Below are 21,478 nucleotides of genomic sequence, written 5' to 3'. Positions count from 1 at the left end.
AAAAACAAATATTACCTGAAAGTTAAACCCACCAGTTATGCCATCAATATTCAATACCTGTAAAGAAATCAACTTTTAGACATCATGAGTGGGCCTTATGGACGGACTTAAAAGCTTTCTAAACTAAAGCAGGACAGAAAATACCACCTCTCCAGCAAAGAAAAGATGAGGGTGTATCCTGCTTTCCATGGTATTGAGTGTAATCTTCACAAAAGGAAAGAGGAATGTAGTTAAATATCTAGCAGCATGATAAACCCAGAAAAAGGGAGCATGGAAGCAGTTTAGAGGCTAGGGAGGCTTTTAATAGTGGATTGACACTGTAGCTATTGGAGTTAGCTGTAGAATTGAGTATTAAATATACCTTGAAAATGAGTTTTGATCTCATTTAAATATAACAAATCTTGTGTTTTGATCTCCAAAACAGGCCTGAATATAGTTGAAAATGAGTTCATGGGCTTCCTATACCTTCAAATGAAGAAAATACCTTGACAAGTACATAAAGAGCTATACAACTATCCAATACAACTTAATTGCACCATTCATGTACTCTATGATCCAAATATCCCTCCAAAATATCTCTGAAACTTTTTTTGCCATGATGAATAACCATAGGTCAACCATGGTCAGCAAAGGTTTGACATGCATTGGCCAGCCCGATCTTCATATGATCCATTGATCACAAAACAAAATTTACCAACATCATTCAATGCATGGTTGCAAAAGTCTATTTCAAAATGTTTCCTAAGAGATGAAGGCATTACACCATCTAATTGGTATTGAAGCACTTGTTCTATTTCAACATCATCCAGAATTAACAAATTCATACCTACTAGAGACTTAACAAATTCATCCTCTAGTTGTCTGAGATGATCTTTAAGCTTTTCAAGTTTTGCTGCAAAGCCCACAACATGAACAGAGGAATTACTAACGTCAAGGGAAAACAATAAAGAAGGGGTTAAGCTCACCTTGAAGCCCTTCTCCCAGAGAGATAAATCCTAGACAAAGGGGGAAATTTTACAATCAGCTGATGATGATAATTACAAGGAAATCTTACTGTTATTGTCCTGGTGCAGGTTTTGTCCATTTTTGGGTCCTGTATAAATGTAAGCTTATTGCCTCTTGAGCTCTTCGGAATGCACTCTGTCTCATACTAGTCAATGATTTCAACAACCTGAAAGTGAAAACTACATATTTACAAGTAAGCAAGACATTGACTCATTTACTTTACACTGGACATGAATAACTTTCAAGCTTGTCATGGATCCCAAAAATATCACCCATTTGCTAGTCCCATTACCATTTAATACCATGTTTGTAGTTCATAGAGTGGATAATAGGTGGTGATCATTGAGGATATCAGATAACTGAACAGTCATCAAGTCTGTTTAACAAAGAGGAGAAAGCATTTGAACATTACATTGCTTACCATCTAAAAGGAGTACTAGCTCCACACCAGATTGCATTTTTTCATAACATGCATTGTCAGTCATTCTATGACCATCACATATTTCACTTCATTCCACATTTATATTGATAAAAATAGTCATGGAATTGGTGAAAATGGAAGCAAGAAATATTGTCTACAGAAACTGCTTGCAAAATGCTAGCTCCACACCAGATTGCATTTTTTCATACAATGCATTGTCAGTCATTCTATGACCAAATCCAGCACAAGCTTTGGCTCATCGAACTGCACCCAAGTAGCCCCAGCTACTTTCAAGTCAGCCAAAACCTCTCTGCATTGATCGGTAGAAAACAAGAAAAAGAATCAATTGCCAAAATCTAACAAATTTATTGCCTTTACTCAAAACACCACAGCTAGTTAGAGGCTGTCAATTTGTCACCTCTAGTACAGATATAACACCATAACTGCCAAAAAAAAAAAAACTTAAAACTCTAATAGGAATTCAAAATCAGAAATCTAAAGATAATGCTAAAAGTAAAAACTAGTATTGATACAACAACGGTAGCCCAATAACTAGCATTCGTGTGAAGGGGTTAGGTGCGAGTGCGAGGTACTAATGGGAATATAGTTGGCAACTTACTAGAAAGACATTTTCAAACCGAAGCATGTCCTCCACATCAGATTCCTCAAACTGAAGCAGCCTTTCAATTTGTGGACACATTGTTCCATGAACCAAACTGTCTCAAGCTCTGCATGTGTCTGACAGATCATGTTATGAGACAAAGAACCTTCAGTGAGCTTCAAAAGTTGGACCTCAACCTAGTGCAGTGTACCATCCAGTGATGTGGTAGCTTAACCCGGGCTGGGAGATACTAAACCATAAGCAGATCAGCCCATTGATAACATAAATGGTTTAAAAATTCAAATGCAAAGCAGATCTCACCTTAACAACAGTCTGGTCATATAGAAGTGGCAATAATTCAGGAAGAAGCCCCTTAATAAGGTTTGGCTTATTGTGAGATGTTGTACTCAAAGCTAAGACAACTGCACGTCTAAAAGATCCACTAATATATCAATATTGCAACAAAAGTAAGAGTTGTTCAAGTGCAATAGAGAGAGAGAGAGAGAGAGAGAGAGAGAGAGAGAGAGAGAGAGAGAGAGAGAGAGAGAGAGAGTATTTTAAAAGGAAAAATGCTATGTAATTCAATTACATTTGTACAATTTAACTCCGATAATTAATCATCGAAGATTTTCACATCCTCGTGTTATCCATCATCATCTTAGCCTTTCTCCCAGCTAGGTTGGACATTCCTCAGATGGTAATTCCCTTGCAGGGATAACCGGCAACTCACATTTCACAACCCGCAGCAGAAACTATAATTAACAAAGATAAAATTGGAGCAGTTAAAATAATTCTACAGTAAGATTCATGCATTCTTGTTTCTAAATGAGACTCTGTTCCTAGATATCCAACCATCCATTAGTGGTGGATGGGAATCAACCAAGTTTCAACTTGGGTCACATGTACGATAGGTGGCTAGGATGTTCCAAACTAAGAGATTTTCCTATGCCAAACATGCTATAGTTGATGGTTTTCTATCCATTTTCCTATGCCAAACATGTTATAGTTGGTGGTTTTCAATCCATTAATTTTCCTATGCCAAACATGCTATAGTTGGTGGTTTTCTGTCCATTTTCCTAGCACAAGCATGGCTCGCTAGATGATTGAGTCGGCTCATGTGGCATGGGTATACACATGCTGTTATTCACATTTTTTTCCTCTCATAAATTGCTTTAGCAATAATATGAAAAGTTCTAAAAAGAGCTGGAAAGGTGTTTAAATGCCAGGGTGCATTTGGAAGCTTTGCTTTTGGAATAGAGAATGGGCAATGGGCAAACCCAATTGCAATTTGGGGCAGCAATAGAGCATAAAAGAAATCTGACTTAACGCAGTTTGCATTGTCCTGTGCCAACCCAATTAATGCAAAGCAGATGGGTTCCGCTCGAGTAGCATGCCAATTCCAACTTGGCAATCCTTCCGAACAGGCCCTCAAAGTACAAATAGAGATTTGAATCCTTATCACCCCAATTTGTACCACACATCAATCTGAATGTTGCCAATGGCGCTAAACAGTCTTGATTGTGCTTCCAAGGGAATGATCCAAGCCCACTTGAAAAATCATTACTTGTTCCCTCAGTATACTAGTAGAACATAATGCAAGAAAAATCTAAAGCAGTAACTCAAGCAAAAACAAGTTAAAAGTAAAAAAAAAAAATACTCACCATTGGGTCATGAACTGGAGTTGGTTCAGTAATGGTTTGCCCCTTTGACTAATAAAATAAAAGAAGGGGTATTTATAGATGTATCATCTCACAACAATATAGTGTGCCATATCAAAATTTGGGCCAGGCCATTTCAAAACTTGTATGTGTATGGGAACCAGCTGATATGGATCAAATGCAAACATATTGGCCAATCTGATACGAATATTCAAATCCATGAGTAGAACTGAGCTATAGTTTCTAAACCTTAGTGAGATTGCTCATTTTAAACAAAAATCAATCGCTAAATAGGAATGAAATTATGTTGTGCACGAACACAATCCATAAGATGTAGCAGAATTAGTAATGAAGAATAGAGCCTAGATTTCAAGCACATGTTGAACAAGTGAGTTTGGGCACACACTGGCAGGGCAAATCTACTCAGTCCCATTGGTAAGTCTAGGCAATTACAACATTGACAACAAGAGTAAAACTCAAGGTCTGCACTAGAGATCATGTAATTCCTCAAAAAACAAATATTACCTGAAAGTTAAACCCACCAGTTATGCCATCAATATTCAATACCTGTAAAGAAATCAACTTTTAGACATCATGAGTGGGCCTTATGGACGGACTTAAAAGCTTTCTAAACTAAAGCAGGACAGAAAATACCACCTCTCCAGCAAAGAAAAGATGAGGGTGTATCCTGCTTTCCATGGTATTGAGTGTAATCTTCACAAAAGGAAAGAGGAATGTAGTTAAATATCTAGCAGCATGATAAACCCAGAAAAAGGGAGCATGGAAACAGTTTAGAGGCTAGGGAGGCTTTTAATAGTGGATTGACACTGTAGCTATTGGAGTTAGCTGTAGAATTGAGTATTAAATATACCTTGAAAATGAGTTTTGATCTCATTTACATATAACAAATCTTGTGTTTTGATCTCCAAAACAGGCCTGAATATAGGACGTGAGAGGGAATAGGGTTTCGTGGAGGGAAATGAACGTTTCGTGAGAGGGAGAAAAAAAAGGTAGCGCAGTTTTCCACATTTTCGCCTGCTACGGTTTTTAACCGTAGCTAAAAGCCAATATGATCGTAGCCATTGTACAATCCGTAACAGGCCCTCCACGAGTGCACATTTCATGGGATCTGGACGGACAGCCTTGTCAAGGGCTTTGTGGGGTCCATCTTGATGCAATCGATATATCCACTTCGTCCATTAATTTTGTAAATTTTTTTTATAGGGAATGCACCCAACATCTAGGTAAATCGAAGGTCTAATTGAACTACACCATCGATCAATGGATTAATCTCCACTCTTTCTACCGTGTGGTCCACTTAAGCTTTCGATCTACTTCCTTTTTTGGGTTCTTGCTGTAACGCCCCGTCCAATCGGTACAGTGTCCTGAGGCGTCCGCGTAGGATTTTCTGCAGGACCGAACGGTTAAAATATTCAGGGCTGGGATGCCATGAACTAATTAATCTAGAATTGGCCGGTTGAATAAACCAGACCGGCCTGGCCAAGGCCAAGTGCGGGCCGCCAAGCTAGATGACCACGTACACTGGACAACAGCCCATTTACGCTGTACCGCGACGCCGAAGGGTCAGAAAAATCTAATAATTTAGGGAGACATTGAGCTCACTGGGCTTGTGGTCCATCGCGGACCGCGGGCCCGGCAGACACCTAGAAGCGGGATCTGGCACTGACTTAACGCACCGCAACCATGCCAGGACCAATCTGGCACTTGCAAATGGAACTAAGTTTCCAGGGTATCCGACCATTGGATCTCCTCCATATTTACCGTGGAGGCCTAATGGATTTTTCTGTGCCCGTCCACCAACTCTGGGACCCGATCGTGGGACGGTGACCGTCGATCATGGATCGGACCCGTACGATCAAACCACTGGTCAGATCATTCCCAAATTTTGCGTGGCCCTTCATCGGGCCACGAAGCACCCATCCTAGAAATTTCATAGCCTAAGGACCACCAGAGTCACTCAAATCACTAAAATGGACCCCACAGGGCCATTTAAAGACCAAAGCCTTTGACTCAAACCCCACTTTCGTCTATCCGTTCATTCCCAAATTTTACACGGGTCCTAGACGGGCCATGAGGCACCTACCCACCGAAATTGGTGACCAAAGGAGCATTAGGACCACTCCAACCCCGAAAATGTCCCTTGTAGGCTATTTTAGGAATATGAGGGAACTTAGGGCCAAAGGGCCCAAGTCTAAGGAATAAACCCTATCCCTCCTAGCTCCCTCTCCCTTTTGCTACAACTACCAAGAGTGGAAGAGAGTAAAGGAGAGTAAAGAGGAAGAGAGAGAGAGAGAGAAAGAGGAGATCTAAGGTGGACTCTAGATCAAGGTGGGTCCCAAGAAAGCCAACCCTTCCACCTCTTTACCACTCTTATAAGGAGGAAACTCCTTTCCTTAGCCTCAACAAGCATCCGTGGGTTGCTTAGGTGAGTTTTTCCCCCATCTTTCTTGAAGTTCAAGTAGTATTATGGATTTTGGTTGGAACTCTAACATGAAATAGCTTGATTTAGGGATTCCGACCGTTCTACCCAAAAACCCTCACTCTTAGGGCGTTTTCCGGGCCTCCATCGAGCCGTAGGTGCGGACTATTACTCTTAGGTGGCCTAGCACCAATTATAATATGAGTTTAATGATTTTGATTGATGGGATGTGCATTTAGAGTGTGTAGAGAAAACCTAGGGATGTATGCCTATTGTAATGGTATGAAATTGGGTGTCTTGTTCGATTTTCCTCACATGATGCTATTCGTGTATCTCACATGACTCGTTGAACTTTGATGACTGCTTGTTGATGACTTGATGGATTGCTCATAAGATTGATGCCCTGTAATATGCATGCCCTATTTGCTACATGTGTAATATGCATGCCCTATTTGCTACATGTGTAATTTGTCTTCATGAGTTATGGGAAGTGAGCAACTTCCCCACCAACACACCCAACACACATGCACCATTGCCCATAAATAGTTAGTTTGCTTATCTGTTGAATCTGGACTACATGCTTGAGATATGAGAGCATGATAAATCTTGCCTGCTGATACTCCTGTCCGTCGACATGTTGTGGACCACCATTCAAACCTTGAGGTTGGCTAAGGAAACAAGGAAGGTTAAGGTGGTCCCGTTGGTAGGACCGCCTTGAGGCTAAACCCTCGGATTTGGGCGGGCGTGTGTGGACGGCTGTAGTTAGACTACGTGGGTTGCTTGCACCCGATGTCGTTCCGCCGCACGCTTGCCTGGACTCGTGCGGTCTAGCCTACTGTCTGGCCAACCACGAATGTTAACCCTGTTTGCTCACAATTGTATGGAACCTGGGACTCCCCACAACCATTGTAGCCCAACGACAAACCTCTTGAAATTGGTCCACAGCCTCGTGAGCCGGGCATGGTGGAATGAGACACTATGTCTGAGCTGTCGGCCTATGCTCGGGTACCGCGCCTCGCCGTAGTGACTGCAAGCGATCCTTTCCTCTCGGCACTCCTCATGTGCTTGAAGTCGGGATGAGGAACCCGACGGGATCACGGACCGCGGGGTCTCAGCCTCACGCATTGGGGGGTCTTGACCTCGCAATCAGTTTAGGACATTGATACGTGGGGTGTACCAGATTCCCCAACCTGCTGGATGAATGGACTTAACTAATAACCCGGCTAACACGACCGCATCGCATCGCATTAGTTAGGTTAGCGACTCGGCAGTCGAGGTCGCACTGAGGGAGTGTTGGCATTGGCGATCGTTAGATGGCATCGCAAGAGGGAGTGTTGGGCGAGGGCATACATCATGTCATCCTGCATTCATGCGCATTAACAAGACTAGATAGATGCTGATGATTGATCGTTTTTCATTAAATTCTTATTACAATCGATGCTTGTTATAACTTATGGCTAATAGCACCCACTGAGTTGATCACTCACTCCCACTCTGGGACGGTGTTTTAAAACACCAACCAGACCCTTTGATAGATGCAGGTGACTCAGGACTGGAGGAGCCTAGCGAGGTGAGCCTGGACTAGGAGCTGGAGCTGTCTTACTTCCAGGTGATGGAGGGTTCACCGCCAGCATGAGAGGCGGGATTGGATGGCTGGGTCTCGGGCTCTGTCCCATTCTTTTGGACATCATATTCTTTTGTTAGTTTGGCTGGGCAACGCCATGCGCGGCCCTTTTACATTCATTTTTGGACTTGTATATGTATATGTGAGGCCTCTTCATTTCAGCAGACCTGTGCGTTCATGTTTCATGTTCAGGGAACTTTAGACTGCGCAACTCAAACAGATTAAAGGCACGTTTATGATCATCTGTTGATGGTGACTCTTGGGAACTCGGGAGTCGAGCGGATGCGCGACCCCCGATTTCCAGGGTGTTACACTTGCCCTAACATACTCTTTAAAAATGGATAAATGGATTAGATGGAGTACACACATTTTAATGGGCCTCGTAGAGTCCCTTATGGGGCTATCTAAGGTTATATGTACGTCTGGCGGAGTTAGCTTTTAGCTATGGTTTGGACAGTTTTAGCTATGGTTTTAAGCCGTAACAAATGAGTTACGGTTTATATCCATAGCTAAAAACTAGAATAGTCCGTAGCCTTTCATCATTTTTTTGGTAGTGTTAAATTCTTGGGCAAAGTTTTTAATGGAATCCAAGTTGGTACCAATAGGGCTTTCTCCTTGGACTCAGTCGAGGTTGAGGAAGGAGTTTGACCATTTCTAAAGTGGGCCACTCATTGCCAAACTATATAGTTATACGTGAGATACCTTAAGCTAGTGTCCACGCGAGATGTGAGTAAACTCATACACTTGTTGGGCTTGTATGGATCTTGGTCAAATGGTGTTAGCAGGTCGGCGTTGTACGTAACTATGGCTCTGATTGTTCACTAAAAAAACTGTTTATGTGGTAATGTGACATACTAAGATTTTTTATATATACACTTATATCATGCCTATGTTGTGAATCATGCGTATAACTATTTACTGGTCTGTTAGCTCATTTTGTTGATTGGAAAACCATTCAGGACAGAAATGAACTGGAGTCTTCGTGTGTAGAATAATAATTTTGAGATGCGTGCTCTTGGAGATTTGCTGCAAGAATAAAGAATTTTTCTTTTTATATTTATTACTTTTAAATAATGATGTATAAACTTAGATTGGATATCAGACAGTAGATAATTGATACTCTTGACTGGATGCATAATGATTAATTAAGTTTACTATTTGTGATGATTATGGTTATATGTATAACATTATCTCCTCCCTATTGAGTCACACCCTCAACTTGGTGACTGAGTCAAGTGAACTCGGGTTTTCAGAGCCGAGGTGTGATAACAACTCTACACAGGGATAAGCATGAAGATATAGAGCTATATACGAGTCGAACCGAGTTGAGCTTGGCCCAACTCGGCTGAGCTCGACCAACAGGCTACCCTAATTCGAACTTGGTTCGGCTTAATTAGTAGCTCAGACCAGCTTGAGTCGAGCTTGAGCTCGATCTTTCGATTCGAGTTCGAGTTTGAGAGTACGAGCTGAGTCCGAGTTTAGGTTTTAGAGATTTTAATATATATAATAAAATATAATATATAATATATAATATATTTAAATATATAAATATTTACAAAATATTTATATTAAGTGAACTCAATTCAAGTTGAATTGATTCAAACTGAGTCAATTTTGAGAGAATTTTCGATTGGAGTCGAGTCGAGCTCAGTCTATCTTAGACTCAGCTAAAAAAAATTTGAACTAAAAAAATCAATTCAACTTGACTTGAACCTAGTTTTGAGCCAAGTTGAGTTGAGCAAGTTACCAGAGGTGGTAACTCGGTGATTCGGTTTGTGTACAACTCTAGATGGAAACGTTTTTAGAGCATGAGGTTAAATCTTCCTAGAGCCCACCATGGTGTATGTTTGTGATCCACGCTATTCATCTGTCCTGCGAATTCACATTAGGCTGTGAGCCAAAAAAAAAGGCAGATGCCATTGCAGGTGAAATGCACCAAACAAAAAAGTGAAGATATCGTTGCCACCGTTGAAACCTATATATCTAGACTCAAGTGCGATTCATATCCCCTCATTTTGGATCATCGCTTAAAATGAGATGACAAAACGGATGGACGGCATCGATCATGCACATACATCAAAGTGGGCCCCATCGAATCTCCCCATGCCCACCCTAGGGTATAACCGTTACGAAATCGGATTGCAATCCGCTTCCAGCCGTTACAACGAAAGTTCACGTCGTCAAAATTCTCAGTACGTTACCGTCACTGATTGTCAAAATTTACGGCCGATAGTCCTGAGAGAAGTGACTTCTTTTGTCATTTTTTCATGTGAGCCGACGTGAGATGAGCCGGCTCTGAGCCGATAAGAGAAGCTGACTTCTTATCTCTCTCTCTCTCTCTCTCTCTCTCTCTCTCTCGCGACTGCCTTTAAAACCCCCCTCTACTCCCACTATCCCATCTCATTGACACCCCCGACTTCTCTCTGGTCGCTCCCATCTCATTGACACCCCCGCCTTCTCTCTCTCTCTCTCTCTCTCTCTCTCTCTCTCTCTCTCTCTCTCTCTCGACTGCCTTAAAAAACCCCCTCTACTCCCACTATCCCATCTCATTGACACCCCTTCCCTCCCTCCCTCCCTCCCTCCCTCCCTCCCTCTCTCTCTGGTCGCTTCATTCCTCTCTCTCTCTCTCTCTCTCTCTCTCTCTCTCTCTCTCTCTCTCCGGCGCTACCTTTAAAACCCCCTCTACTCCCACTATCCCATTCTCATCTCTCTCTCTCTCTCTCTCTCTACACATGGCTCTCTCTGGCGTGTTCACGCAGATCGGTATCCTTGGGCTATCGACTTTTACACCGGAGAATTCGTTGCGGAAGCTCGACTCGACCCGCAAATCTCTTCACAATAACAAAAGCAAGGTTAATACCTTTTTCTCCATTTTCACCTTCTTTTCTACCCTTTTCGATGACGCAAAGTTCCATTCTGAATCTTAAAAGAATTCGGAAAGTGCGCACCGAGACTCAGTGCACACGTATCCTCAACTCTCTAAATACAACGCGCGCGGGAATTCAAACTCTATTTCAAAAATCTATCTTGAAAGGGAAACATGCCGCACACGAATTTCTTGAATTGGAAACACGCCACACACGAATTTCATACAATTGTGGTAGGGAGGCCGACCGCCGATGCAATAAAAAGTTGTGTGGGGCCCACCATGATGTGTGTTTAACATCTCACACATCCATCATTTGTGACAGTCCATGTCACGACGTGAGAGCAAGGCCAGTTGGGTGGTCTTCATGACGCACGTGTCCCCTGCCTAAAATGGGTTGACCCAGCTGAACTCCGTGGGGCCCACCATGATGTACGTGTTTTTGGAAGCGGATTGGCTGGTGTACCTCACACCAGCTATATAGCTGCTGAATCGACGTCAGCAAGCTCTGTAGGTCTTATCATGGTGTATGTGTTATATCCCAACTGTCCATTCATTTGGTGAGCTCATCTTAAGGCTTGAGATAAAAAATAAGACAGATCTAACCATTATGTGGACCACACTGCAAAATGTAGTGGAGGATTGAACGTCTACCATTGAAACCCTATTTGGGGTCACAGAAGTTTTGGATCAATATGAAATTTGTTCTTCCTCTTGATTCAGGTCTTTGTGACCTTATGAACAGATTGGATGGAAGATAAACGTTATGGTGGGCCCTACGAATTGATTAACGGTGAAAATCATTATCTCCGCTGCTATTTGTGGTGTGGTCCAGATGATCTTTGGATATGATTCATGTTTTGGCTAATTCTCTAAAATGATATCTAAAAATAGATGAACAGTGTGTATATAATAAATACATCAATGTGGGGCCATATAACTTTGATCTCATTTGAATGGTTCGTACAACTCGGAGCTCGAGGAGCGTCAGTGCTCATGTTCGAGCGACACGTACCTACAGCAGCTACATAGCTAGTGTGTGGTACACCAGCTAATCCGTTTCCCGTGTTTCTATCCGCACCGTCCATCTGTTTGGTCAAATCATTTTTGGGCCCCCCAAAAATGAAGCAGATACAAAGCTCAAGTGGACCCGCCACTGGAAACAGTGGGGATAATGATATCCACCGTCAAAACCTTCCCAGGGCCCTACGTGAAGTTTATTTAAGGTCACCCAGACCTAGATGAATCCAAAATTACTGTGGCCCCCAAGAAGTTTTCAACGGTAGGCGTTCAATCCCTGCTGTTTCCTGTGGTGTGGTCCACTTGAGCTTTTGGATCTTCTGTATTTTTGGGCTCATGCCCTGAAATGATCTGGCAAAACGGATAGACAGCATGGATGAAATACATACATCACGTTGGGCCCCACAGTCAGCGTTTCCAGGCAAATCCCTGGTGACCAGCTCTCCACGCAGTCCGCGTCCCTTACGGATGTTTTCATCAGATCTACACTGCGGCAATGAAAATTCTTGGTTTTAAAATCGTGATGAACTCTTATTTTACTGTAGGATGTGTTTGGTTGCATCAAATTTAAGGAAATATCTTGAAAATTTTCACTAAATTAGACTAATTGATCATGAAATATCATGATATTTGATGCAACCAAACGCACCCGTACAAATGCCTTATTTTCATATATTTGTTGGCACAAAAGTCGATTTTCAGGACATGTAACATTCGACTTAGAGCTTGTGATTTGATATTTCAATCCTTGTTTCTCTTTTGGGTGCAGTCCTACACCTTTGCATCTGCCAAGGACACCAATTCGGACGGCGGTAGAGCAATCTCATCAAGGAAAGATGGGCCCCAGCATCATCAGAAGCGTCCATCCCTTGATTTCTCGGGAGAAAAGCCTTTAACTCCAACTCTAAACACCATCAACTACCCAATTCACATGAAGAATCTCTCTACCAAAGTAATTATAGAAGCCTTCTCAGCATTTAAGTGCTCACTGAAACCTTTCTAGCATTTTTGTTATAAACCTGATTGATTTTCCCTGTCCAGGACCTCGAGACATTGGCCGACGAGCTCCGGTTGGAGATTGTGTACACCGTATCGAAGACGGGTGGTCACCTGAGCTCAAGCCTCGGTGTGGTGGAGCTGACTGTGGCGTTACACCATGTATTCGACACGCCCAACGATAAGATCATATGGGATGTAGGCCACCAGGTAAACATGTGTAGCTTGGTTTTCATAAGAAATTCAAATGATCTCATCTGGTGGGCCACACCATGTATGCAGCATGGCCCAAAATTCAGGCCACTCTAGTAATCGGGCCAGCCACATGTGGACGACTAAATGAACCATTTTTAATAATAGAGTGACCCATCTTCCTCATTTGACATACATTTGTGGCCCACCTCATGATCATCCTGATGTGATGCATTGGATTTTTACTAATTATTTCGACGGTTTTCTGGTGATTCCGGTATTGTAGGCTTACGCACATAAGATATTGACGGGAAGGAGGTCGAGAATGCATACGATCCGGCAGACATCAGGCCTAGCAGGCTTCCCTAAGAGGGATGAGAGCGCGTATGATGCATTTGGAGTTGGACATAGTTCTACAAGCATCTCAGCTGGGCTAGGTATGGCTTGATCAAAATCATGTCCACAGATTGAACGGTTGAGATTTGTTTTTCTACACTGATTATTGTTTGTTTGGCCCATCGATTCAGTACAGGTTCAACCCATGATCTCTTGAGCTACAACATAGTTTAAAAACTCGAAAAAAAACTCAACTCCAGTCACGAGAGTCAGATAGAATCGACCAGATTTCACCAAGACTAGAAAAACTCGATCTGGTTGCGACTCAGTCGAAACTCGACTGGATCTCAGATTAAGTTGGATGGCTTGACATTATGTTAGATATTATTTGAATTCTATCTTGACCATTTATTTGAAAGATAAGATTGGATGGTTAGGATCAACAAAACATCAAGATTATCAGAAACATGGCACATCCACAATGGGGTCCACTAGGTGGAAAGTCCAAATCACAGGGTCGTGGGTCCACTAGCTTAAACTGTGCCTAATTCAATTATCATTTTTTTTTTCATCTACAGGAATGGCGGTCGGCCGGGACTTGTTGGGGAAGGATAATCATGTGATCACAGTGATCGGTGATGGAGCCATGACGGCGGGCCAGGCATACGAGGCCATGAACAATGCAGGCTATCTTGATTCCAATCTTATCATCATCTTGAATGACAACAGGCAAGTTTCACTTCCAACCGCTACTGTAGATGGCCCGGCCCCACCCGTTGGGGCCCTCAGTAAGGCCCTCACAAGGCTCCAATCCAGCAGAAAGTTCAGGCAACTCCGAGAAGTCGCTAAGGTAATGGATAATCTCTCACTTAAGATGAAATAGTGTTGCTCCACTCTTCTACTGCACCATAGCTGATCCAGACCATTCATCTAGTAGTCCTTATCATTGCCGATTGAAGGCCCGCCAGTTAGATGAACGGCCTTGATCACTATGAATGGGGCCCAGGATGTGTGCAAACGTAATATTGTTGAAAATTGAGACAATTGGAGTAACAGTTTGGATTTTTGGACAGGACATTACCAAGACGATGGGAGGGCAGATGCATGAAGTAGCTGCGAAGGTCGACGAATTTGCACGCGGGATGATGGCTGGTCCCGGGGCGTCCCTGTTCGAAGAGCTGGGACTCTACTACATAGGGCCTGTTGATGGGCACAATGTGGAAGAGCTTGTGTACATCTTGGACAAGGTGAAGGCCACACCGGCGACGGGCCCGGTTCTCATACACATTGTCACAGAGAAGGGAAAAGGCTATGCCCCAGCTGAAGTGGCCGCTGATAAAATGCACGGTGAGGGTTGCATCAATTCGCCATTAGAGTTCTTCTAAGGTGAGAGTGGTGAGGGGGGCCGGAGCTAGGCTTTTCACGACAGTCCCAGGCTGTCTCCAGGCTATTTTGATCTGGGCTTTGTATTGGGCTTGTATTCTTGGCCCAATAAGTAACTGGGCTGGGTCAGGAATGGGGTCATCAGTCCATGGTCTGGATTTTTAACATTCTTTGGTGCAGCGCGCCATCGCCTATTTACGACCATAGTGGCAAACAAGAAAACATAGACATGGGAATGAGCCCCTCAGGGCCGTTGGCTTCTGGGCCAACCTTCAATATTCTGGGCTTGGGCCTGACTATTATTGCCGTTGGATGGTCCCAGATTCCAGTTTGATCACTTTTCAGTTGATCTGCGGCCCATATTCAGGTGTAGCCAGATTTTGGATTGTTTCAATCGCTGTCCGGAATTTCGTGGATCGCAGGCCCATTGCAACTAGCCAGAAGTGGGCCCATTTCCCTCCAGGCTCCTATTTCATGCCAAAATCGCCCCCTCGGGGCGGCCCACTACGGAGTGGTATCATTGTTTTAGTGGGATTTAGAGCCAATTCACTGCAAACTCACCAATGACTCGAGACTCGTTGAGTCGACTCAGCTAACCAACCACTAGTTATTGATATTGTTTATCTTAATTAACAGGTGTTGTGAAGTTTGATCCCAAAACGGGTAAGCAAATGAAGACCAAAACTCCTACTCTTACATACACTCAGTACTTTGCCCAGTCGTTGATCGCCGAAGCGGAGATAGATGATAGCATCGTAGCCATCCATGCAGCGATGGGTGGTGGGACAGGTCTTAATCTATTTCAGAAGCAATTTCCAGATCGGTGTTTCGACGTTGGGATCGCTGAGCAACATGCGGTGACATTCGCGGCGGGCCTCGCCACAGAGGGCCTCAAGCCTTTCTGTGCAATCTATTCTTCTTTCCTACAACGAGGCTATGATCAGGTGATTAATCAAGGAAAATAATGCTAATTACACGTGAGATTTTTATACAAGTAAGTGTACACACGTCACTGGAACATATGGTGGAATAAAAGATCCTGACCGTTCATCGGCTGAGGCCCATCTTTGATGGGCCAAAATAAGTAGCAATAGACTTATATCAGACGATCCTAAGATCCCAACAACTCACAAATATTGGTCGAGTCACCCCATTTTTCAATTCTGGGTCGTGGTACTGAATCAGGGCCTATCTCAATCTAATGGTGATAAGAAGTGGGTCCCACTTGTATTGTGATGGGCTCCACATCTAGTGATCATACGATCATTGATCAAGTGCTCCATCTCCAGTCAACAATGGATCATTTCTCTTCATAGCACTAACATGGTCTATCATGGTATTGCAGGTGGTCCATGATGTAGATCTACAGAAGCTACCGGTGCGATTCGCCATGGACAGGGCCGGCCTGGTGGGCGCGGATGGTCCCACCCATTGCGGTGCATTTGACACCACCTTCATGGCATGCTTGCCCAACATGGTGGTCATGGCTCCTTCTGATGAGACCGAGCTCATGAACATGGTCGCTACGGCTGTGGCCATCGACGATCGGCCCAGTTGCTTCCGATTCCCTCGAGGGAACGGCATTGGATCGCTTCCCCCACCAAACAACAAGGGAACACCACTAGAGGTACTACAACTTATTTTAGAGGTCTGGTCCGTCCATCATGTGGACCTCATGGGCCCACTCATATGTCGAATGTGGACCATCTTTTGTAAATGTTTAGCCCACCTGATGACCACACCTCCCCGTTTGTATGCGATCTGGGCCGTCCATAAGGTCGGCCTCAAGGGCTGAAAATATGCATAGCATGTTTGCTAACGTTGATGATCTAAAAACAGGTTGGAAAAGGAAGGGTGGTGATGGAAGGAAGTAGGGTGGCCATTTTGGGCTTTGGCACCGCAGTGCAGAATTGTGTACGTGCAGGTCAGCTTCTGAAAGAGCATGGCATTTCTGCAACCGTCGCTGATGCACGTTTCTGCAAGCCATTAGACATAGAGCTAATAAGGAGGCTGGCCCACGAGCATGAGATCCTGATCACCGTCGAAGAAGGATCGATCGGAGGGTTCGGATCACATGTCTCCCATTTCTTGGGCTTGAATGGGCTCTTAGATGGAAATCTCAAGGTAGTTTTGTCACCCTTTCTACAGTTTTATCTCTTTTCTTCGATTATCATTGGATCATGAAGTGTACTGAAATGATCATCGAATCGATCAAGATCTGATGATGGGCCCACTACCCATTAGAAATTCGGAGCTGATTGGTGGGCCATGAACAGTTACATCATGAAATGCTCAGATGGGCTCCACTTTATCTGTGCCATGGCCTGGAAATCGAGCCTTAATTTCCAGTCATGAATAATAGGCCACACGTGCTTCAAATGGTTTGGCCCACCTGATGAATGGACCATGTATATTACAAATGTATTCTGAATGCTGATCGACCATAAGCCATAGCCATTGATTTCTCTCAGATCATAACCAGGGTGTGACCATTCCAATACACAATCTGATCCAACGGATAGGATTGCACACCAGATGATCTGTCTTCTTTGAAGCACCATCATGACTTGAATGTGTTATGTTTTTTGATTTTATGGTGCAGTGGAGGGCTATGATGCTTCCAGACCGATACATCGATCATGGATCGCCGAAGGACCAGATCCAAGAGGCAGGCCTCACTTCCGGGAACATAGCGGCCACCGTATTATCTCTCATGGGCGAAAGCAAGGACGCTCTCAATCTGTTCCTTTGAGATACAATCAAAATCTTCATCTGTAAATCCTATCCGTCCGATATTTTTTTGGATGTATTTGTATTATGTAAATAATAAACAAAGAGATCCTCTACTGAAGCAGGTTTATAAAGCTTTCGAATACCATTGTTGCATTATGATCATTTGTGGCCCACCGTTGGAAACTTTGTGGGGGCCACAAATGTTTTGTATCAGGATGATATTTGTGCCTGCAGTTTATCTGAGTGGTAATAATACTATGAGTGGTTTGGATTGAATATAAATATCATGGTCAGCTCCAGGAAAGTTTCAATGGTGGACGTTTTAGTTCCCAGTGTCCTGTGACAAATCCACTCCGTTTGGTGTGGCCCACCTGAGTTTTGGATCTGCTTGATTTTGAACTTTTGCTTATTATGGCCTTTCCAAATAGATGGACGGAGTGGATTTGTCACTGACACCTCTGTGGGCCACACACAGCCAGGCATAGTCATATATCATGGGCCCAGCTTGGGGGATCCCTAACCGTGGGGCCCACTGTGATGATTTGTCTTATATCCACTCCGTCCATCCATTTTGCCTGATCATTTTAGCGCATGAGCCCAAACATGACACGGATATAAGTCTCAGGTGGAACACACCACATGAAACAGTGGTGATTGAACCCCCAGCATGGATAACCCACAGCACCAACATGGACTGTCCATTTGGTCGACCCACTCTACATATGTTGCCTTGAAAAATAATCATACTCTGGACAATCAAAGTTGTCCTGTCAATGGAATGGATCATCGATTGTTCATAGAAGTTACTTAGGTTTGGTCATCATGGATGTTTTGGATTGTTGCGGTTTTTAAATGGAGGAAGCTACATTGGGCTGGACCTTATGGACAGTCCAGCTTGGCAATGTGGATGCAAATGCCAGTGAATTCACTTTTTTTTTTTTTTTTCTTACGAATACACTCAAATCTCACACACATGCATACTCACACTACAGTAGGATTTGACCTCAATGAATTCTGAACTCATGCAATGAATTCTCAAACTCATGTCATTTTTTTTTTTTTTTTTTTCTTGGTTAGCTTGTTAGTACACCCTACTATCAGTTCACACTTCACTGTTAGCCACCCCCACTGGGGATCGGTACCAAGACCTCAGTGCTGAAACGAGGTATCTTTCACTTAGTCTACCACTTGAGCTATAGATCAGGGTATGTGTTGAAACTCTTGTGAGTCTACACCGAGGCATGGGTTACGACCCATTACAGAATAAATTCACATGTAAGTAGGTGCATGTGAAAGATTCCATGCACTTGGCCCACTTGGCCCATGCAATGGCCCAGCGGATGACCTTGCCCAAGAGGCGAGCTTGAGTCAGGTCCCTTTCGTTTTCGCAGCAAGCATGACCTCCCTGAGCTCATGCCGGGCAGGGTGTTCTTGGGGCTCGGTTATTTTAGAACCGTCCGATAGGATGCATTAGAGGGGTTGGCTTTTTTGTATCTTTGTTTCTATTTGGCGTTTCTGTTGCATAGGGGTGGCTCTGATGGACCCCGTCTGATGATAGGACCCCCTAGACTTCAGGGGCTTCCAAAGGTCTACAGTTGAGTTGTATAGTTTCATCTTCTCATATATGAAAGTACTGAGTTTTTGTTGGAAAATAAAATTTACTCTTTTAAAATTTTTTTTTTAATTGTTTTTAAAATTACAACAATAGAAAAGTAACTTATTTCAAATAAATTTAGTTTATGATTAATTATAAGTGTGTGTGTGTGTGTGTATTGTTGGGGAAAAATATGACAAGTCCGAAGACTCGGTTATGGAATGGACCAACTCTCCTGAAATTGTCCGAGGGATCCGAGCCAATAGTTCGAATCCAGATAAGATAAAGCCTAAAGGAGAGACTTGCTCGGATTTGTAGGAAATGAATCCCGACCGAAGCGGAGTGAGTCGAGAGCCTTGGGCAAGTATAAGACACATCAAGTTGACTCGGTTAACGGGGCAGCAATGTCTAAAGAGACCTATTAAAGGTCCTGAATCAGAAAGCCACCTGACCGATTATGAAACCGACCTATGTATGGTTGGCTATGGTATCGACTATCGGATAGAAGAAAAACATCGGTCCTGAACCGACTCAGTTTCGTCCGACAGTAGGCAAAAAACCTCTGTAAGCCAATTGAGATTACGAATCTATTGAGGTCGAGCCAAACAAAGGAGAGACGGTGTAATCTTAAATACCGTCCCGAGAATCTTGTAAAAGGATTCCCGAGCCCAAAAATCTCGGGATTGGATGTATCTGTCAATAAAACAACACCTAAATCGGGTGTCTCGGAAAATCAGGAGAGAATCCCCTTAAGCTGGGACCTCCCACTCCAATAAAAAGAGGGCTCTCCAGGGTTAAAGGTACGCAAAAACTCTCTCCCAGAACTCCTCAACACTATAAGACCCAGATTCCTAGCGTGACTTTAGCATCGGAGGGTCCCCTGCTCTAGCCAGGGTCTCCTTTGTTTTCTTCTTGTGCAGGTACTCGAAGGTCTAAAGAGGGTGAACCTGATTTTTGCATCAATAGTTTGGCGCCGTCTATGGGAATCGACACAAAAAGTCATTCCCTATGCTCTATTCAGAGGCCGTAAAATGTGCTGTAATGGTGATTACTAGAAGAACGGTCCAAGAAGATCCGAATGAGGTCGCTGCCGTTGAACCATCGGATGCGAACGCTGTCCGAGGGAATCAAGGTCAGAATTGTGCTGCTCATCCAGCGACCTCCGTTCCAACGAGAAACATCCAGCCGAACCGAAGTAATAGGCAATTGGATAAAAAAGTCCAGGAACTCAGATCCGACATAAACATCATGAAACAGCTGTTGGAACAAATACACCGGCAGCAAGTTCCGCCGGGTGTTCATACGACGTATGTCCCGCAACAAGTTACTGATCCCGAGCCTATCACCCTGCAACCGACATTCCCTCAGCAAAGTTAGCCCCAAGGTCCGTCTGAGCCAGCGCCCTCTCATTCCGCTACTGCCGTGTTGCCCCCCACTGATATCCGACATGAAATCGATCGGCGGAGGCGCAGTCGGCCTCCAGCCGAGGGAATGACCGAAAGTGACGAACCTTGGAAAGCCGACTTTCAAGTTTTCAGGAAGCAAGTGCGGGAAGAGATCGAAGACATGAAACAGGGTCGGGATTTGTGTCAGAATCAACCCAAAACAAAAGCGTACCCGTTTGTGGAGGAAATAATGCAGGCTCGGCTACCGGAACGGTTCTGTCTTCTGCAAATTACACCTTTCACTGGTAAAACCAACCCGACTGAGCACATCGAATGCTTCCGGACATACATGGAACTACATGATGCCTCGGACGCCGTGATGTGTCGGGCTTTCTCCCTCACCTTAGCCGAAGTAGCCCGACTTTGGTTCAAACAGTTGAAACCGAAGTCCATTCGAACCTTTGTAGAGCTTAGTGACGCATTCCTTACCAATTTTATTGGCGGGAATAAGAAGTTGAAACCCCCAACGCATCTGAACAATATAGTTCAGAAGAAGAGAAAGTTGCTGAAAGATTACATCAAACGATTCAACTTTGAATCACTCCAAGTTCGAAAACATTCGGAGGAGACAACACTCAACTCCATCATGCAAGGTGTGAGGGATAAGCCGTTTCTGGCGTCCCTGGACAAGAGTCCACCCGAGACTTTGGTGGAGTTCATGACTCGGTCATACAAGTACGCAGACACCGAAGAAATGCAGAGCTTGCGTGAGGCCGTCTAGAACGCAAAAACCACGGCCAAAGAGTCAGCCAAAAAGGAAGTTGACTCAGCCGGAGGAAAAAAGCGTAAGGACGACCGAGCGCGCGACAAACGCAAGTCAGACAAGCGACCCGACCGAATATTTTCTACATACACCCGCTTAACAAACCTCGAGAATAGGTGTTGATGGAAATCAAAAGTAAAGGATTCGTAAGTTGGCCGAATAAGCTTCGGAGTAATTAGAACCGACGAAATAAGGACAAGTACTGTCACTACCATCGCAATCATGACCATAGCACAAGTGATTGCTATCACTTGAAGGAGGAGATCAAAAGGCTTATCCGAGAAGGTCGGTTCAAAGAACATGTCGAGAGAACAGGAGTAACGGAAGAACGACCGAGCGACAACCGATCAACGGAAGAAATCCGGACGATAGTCGGAGGACCCCTGTGCTGAGGTGACTCA

The 21,478-nt window shown here is 43.9% G+C and overlaps 1 protein-coding gene across 1 annotated transcript; it reads left to right on the top strand.

Annotated features, from left to right (window-relative positions):
- Positions 1 to 10,446: 10,446 nt before the first annotated feature.
- LOC131217132 (probable 1-deoxy-D-xylulose-5-phosphate synthase 2, chloroplastic) lies at positions 10,447 to 17,417 on the top strand. The gene is made up of 10 exons (XM_058211906.1): positions 10,447 to 10,601; positions 12,405 to 12,587; positions 12,677 to 12,841; positions 13,110 to 13,260; positions 13,738 to 14,009; positions 14,233 to 14,506; positions 15,179 to 15,486; positions 15,888 to 16,169; positions 16,382 to 16,666; positions 17,145 to 17,417. The coding sequence occupies exons 1-10, from the start codon at positions 10,482 to 10,484 to the stop codon at positions 17,292 to 17,294; spliced, it is 2,190 nt and encodes a 729-aa protein (XP_058067889.1). The 5' UTR covers positions 10,447 to 10,481; the 3' UTR covers positions 17,295 to 17,417.
- Positions 17,418 to 21,478: the final 4,061 nt, after the last annotated feature.

This window comes from Magnolia sinica, chromosome 10 (genome assembly GCF_029962835.1).
Source record: "Magnolia sinica isolate HGM2019 chromosome 10, MsV1, whole genome shotgun sequence".
Lineage (NCBI taxonomy): Eukaryota > Viridiplantae > Streptophyta > Magnoliopsida > Magnoliales > Magnoliaceae > Magnolia > Magnolia sinica.
The sequence above is the reverse complement of the archived record's forward strand: the minus strand, read 5'-3'. Positions and strand labels throughout refer to the sequence as shown.

Coding starts and splice junctions, on each gene's coding strand:
- LOC131217132 (XM_058211906.1), top strand. CDS start 10,482: ATGGCTCTCTCTGGCGTGTTCACGCAGATCGGTATCCTTGGGCTATCG. Junction 12,842..13,109: donor TATGGGATGTAGGCCACCAG/GTAAACATGTGT, acceptor CCGGTATTGTAG/GCTTACGCACATAAGATATT. Junction 16,667..17,144: donor TCTTAGATGGAAATCTCAAG/GTAGTTTTGTCA, acceptor TTTATGGTGCAG/TGGAGGGCTATGATGCTTCC.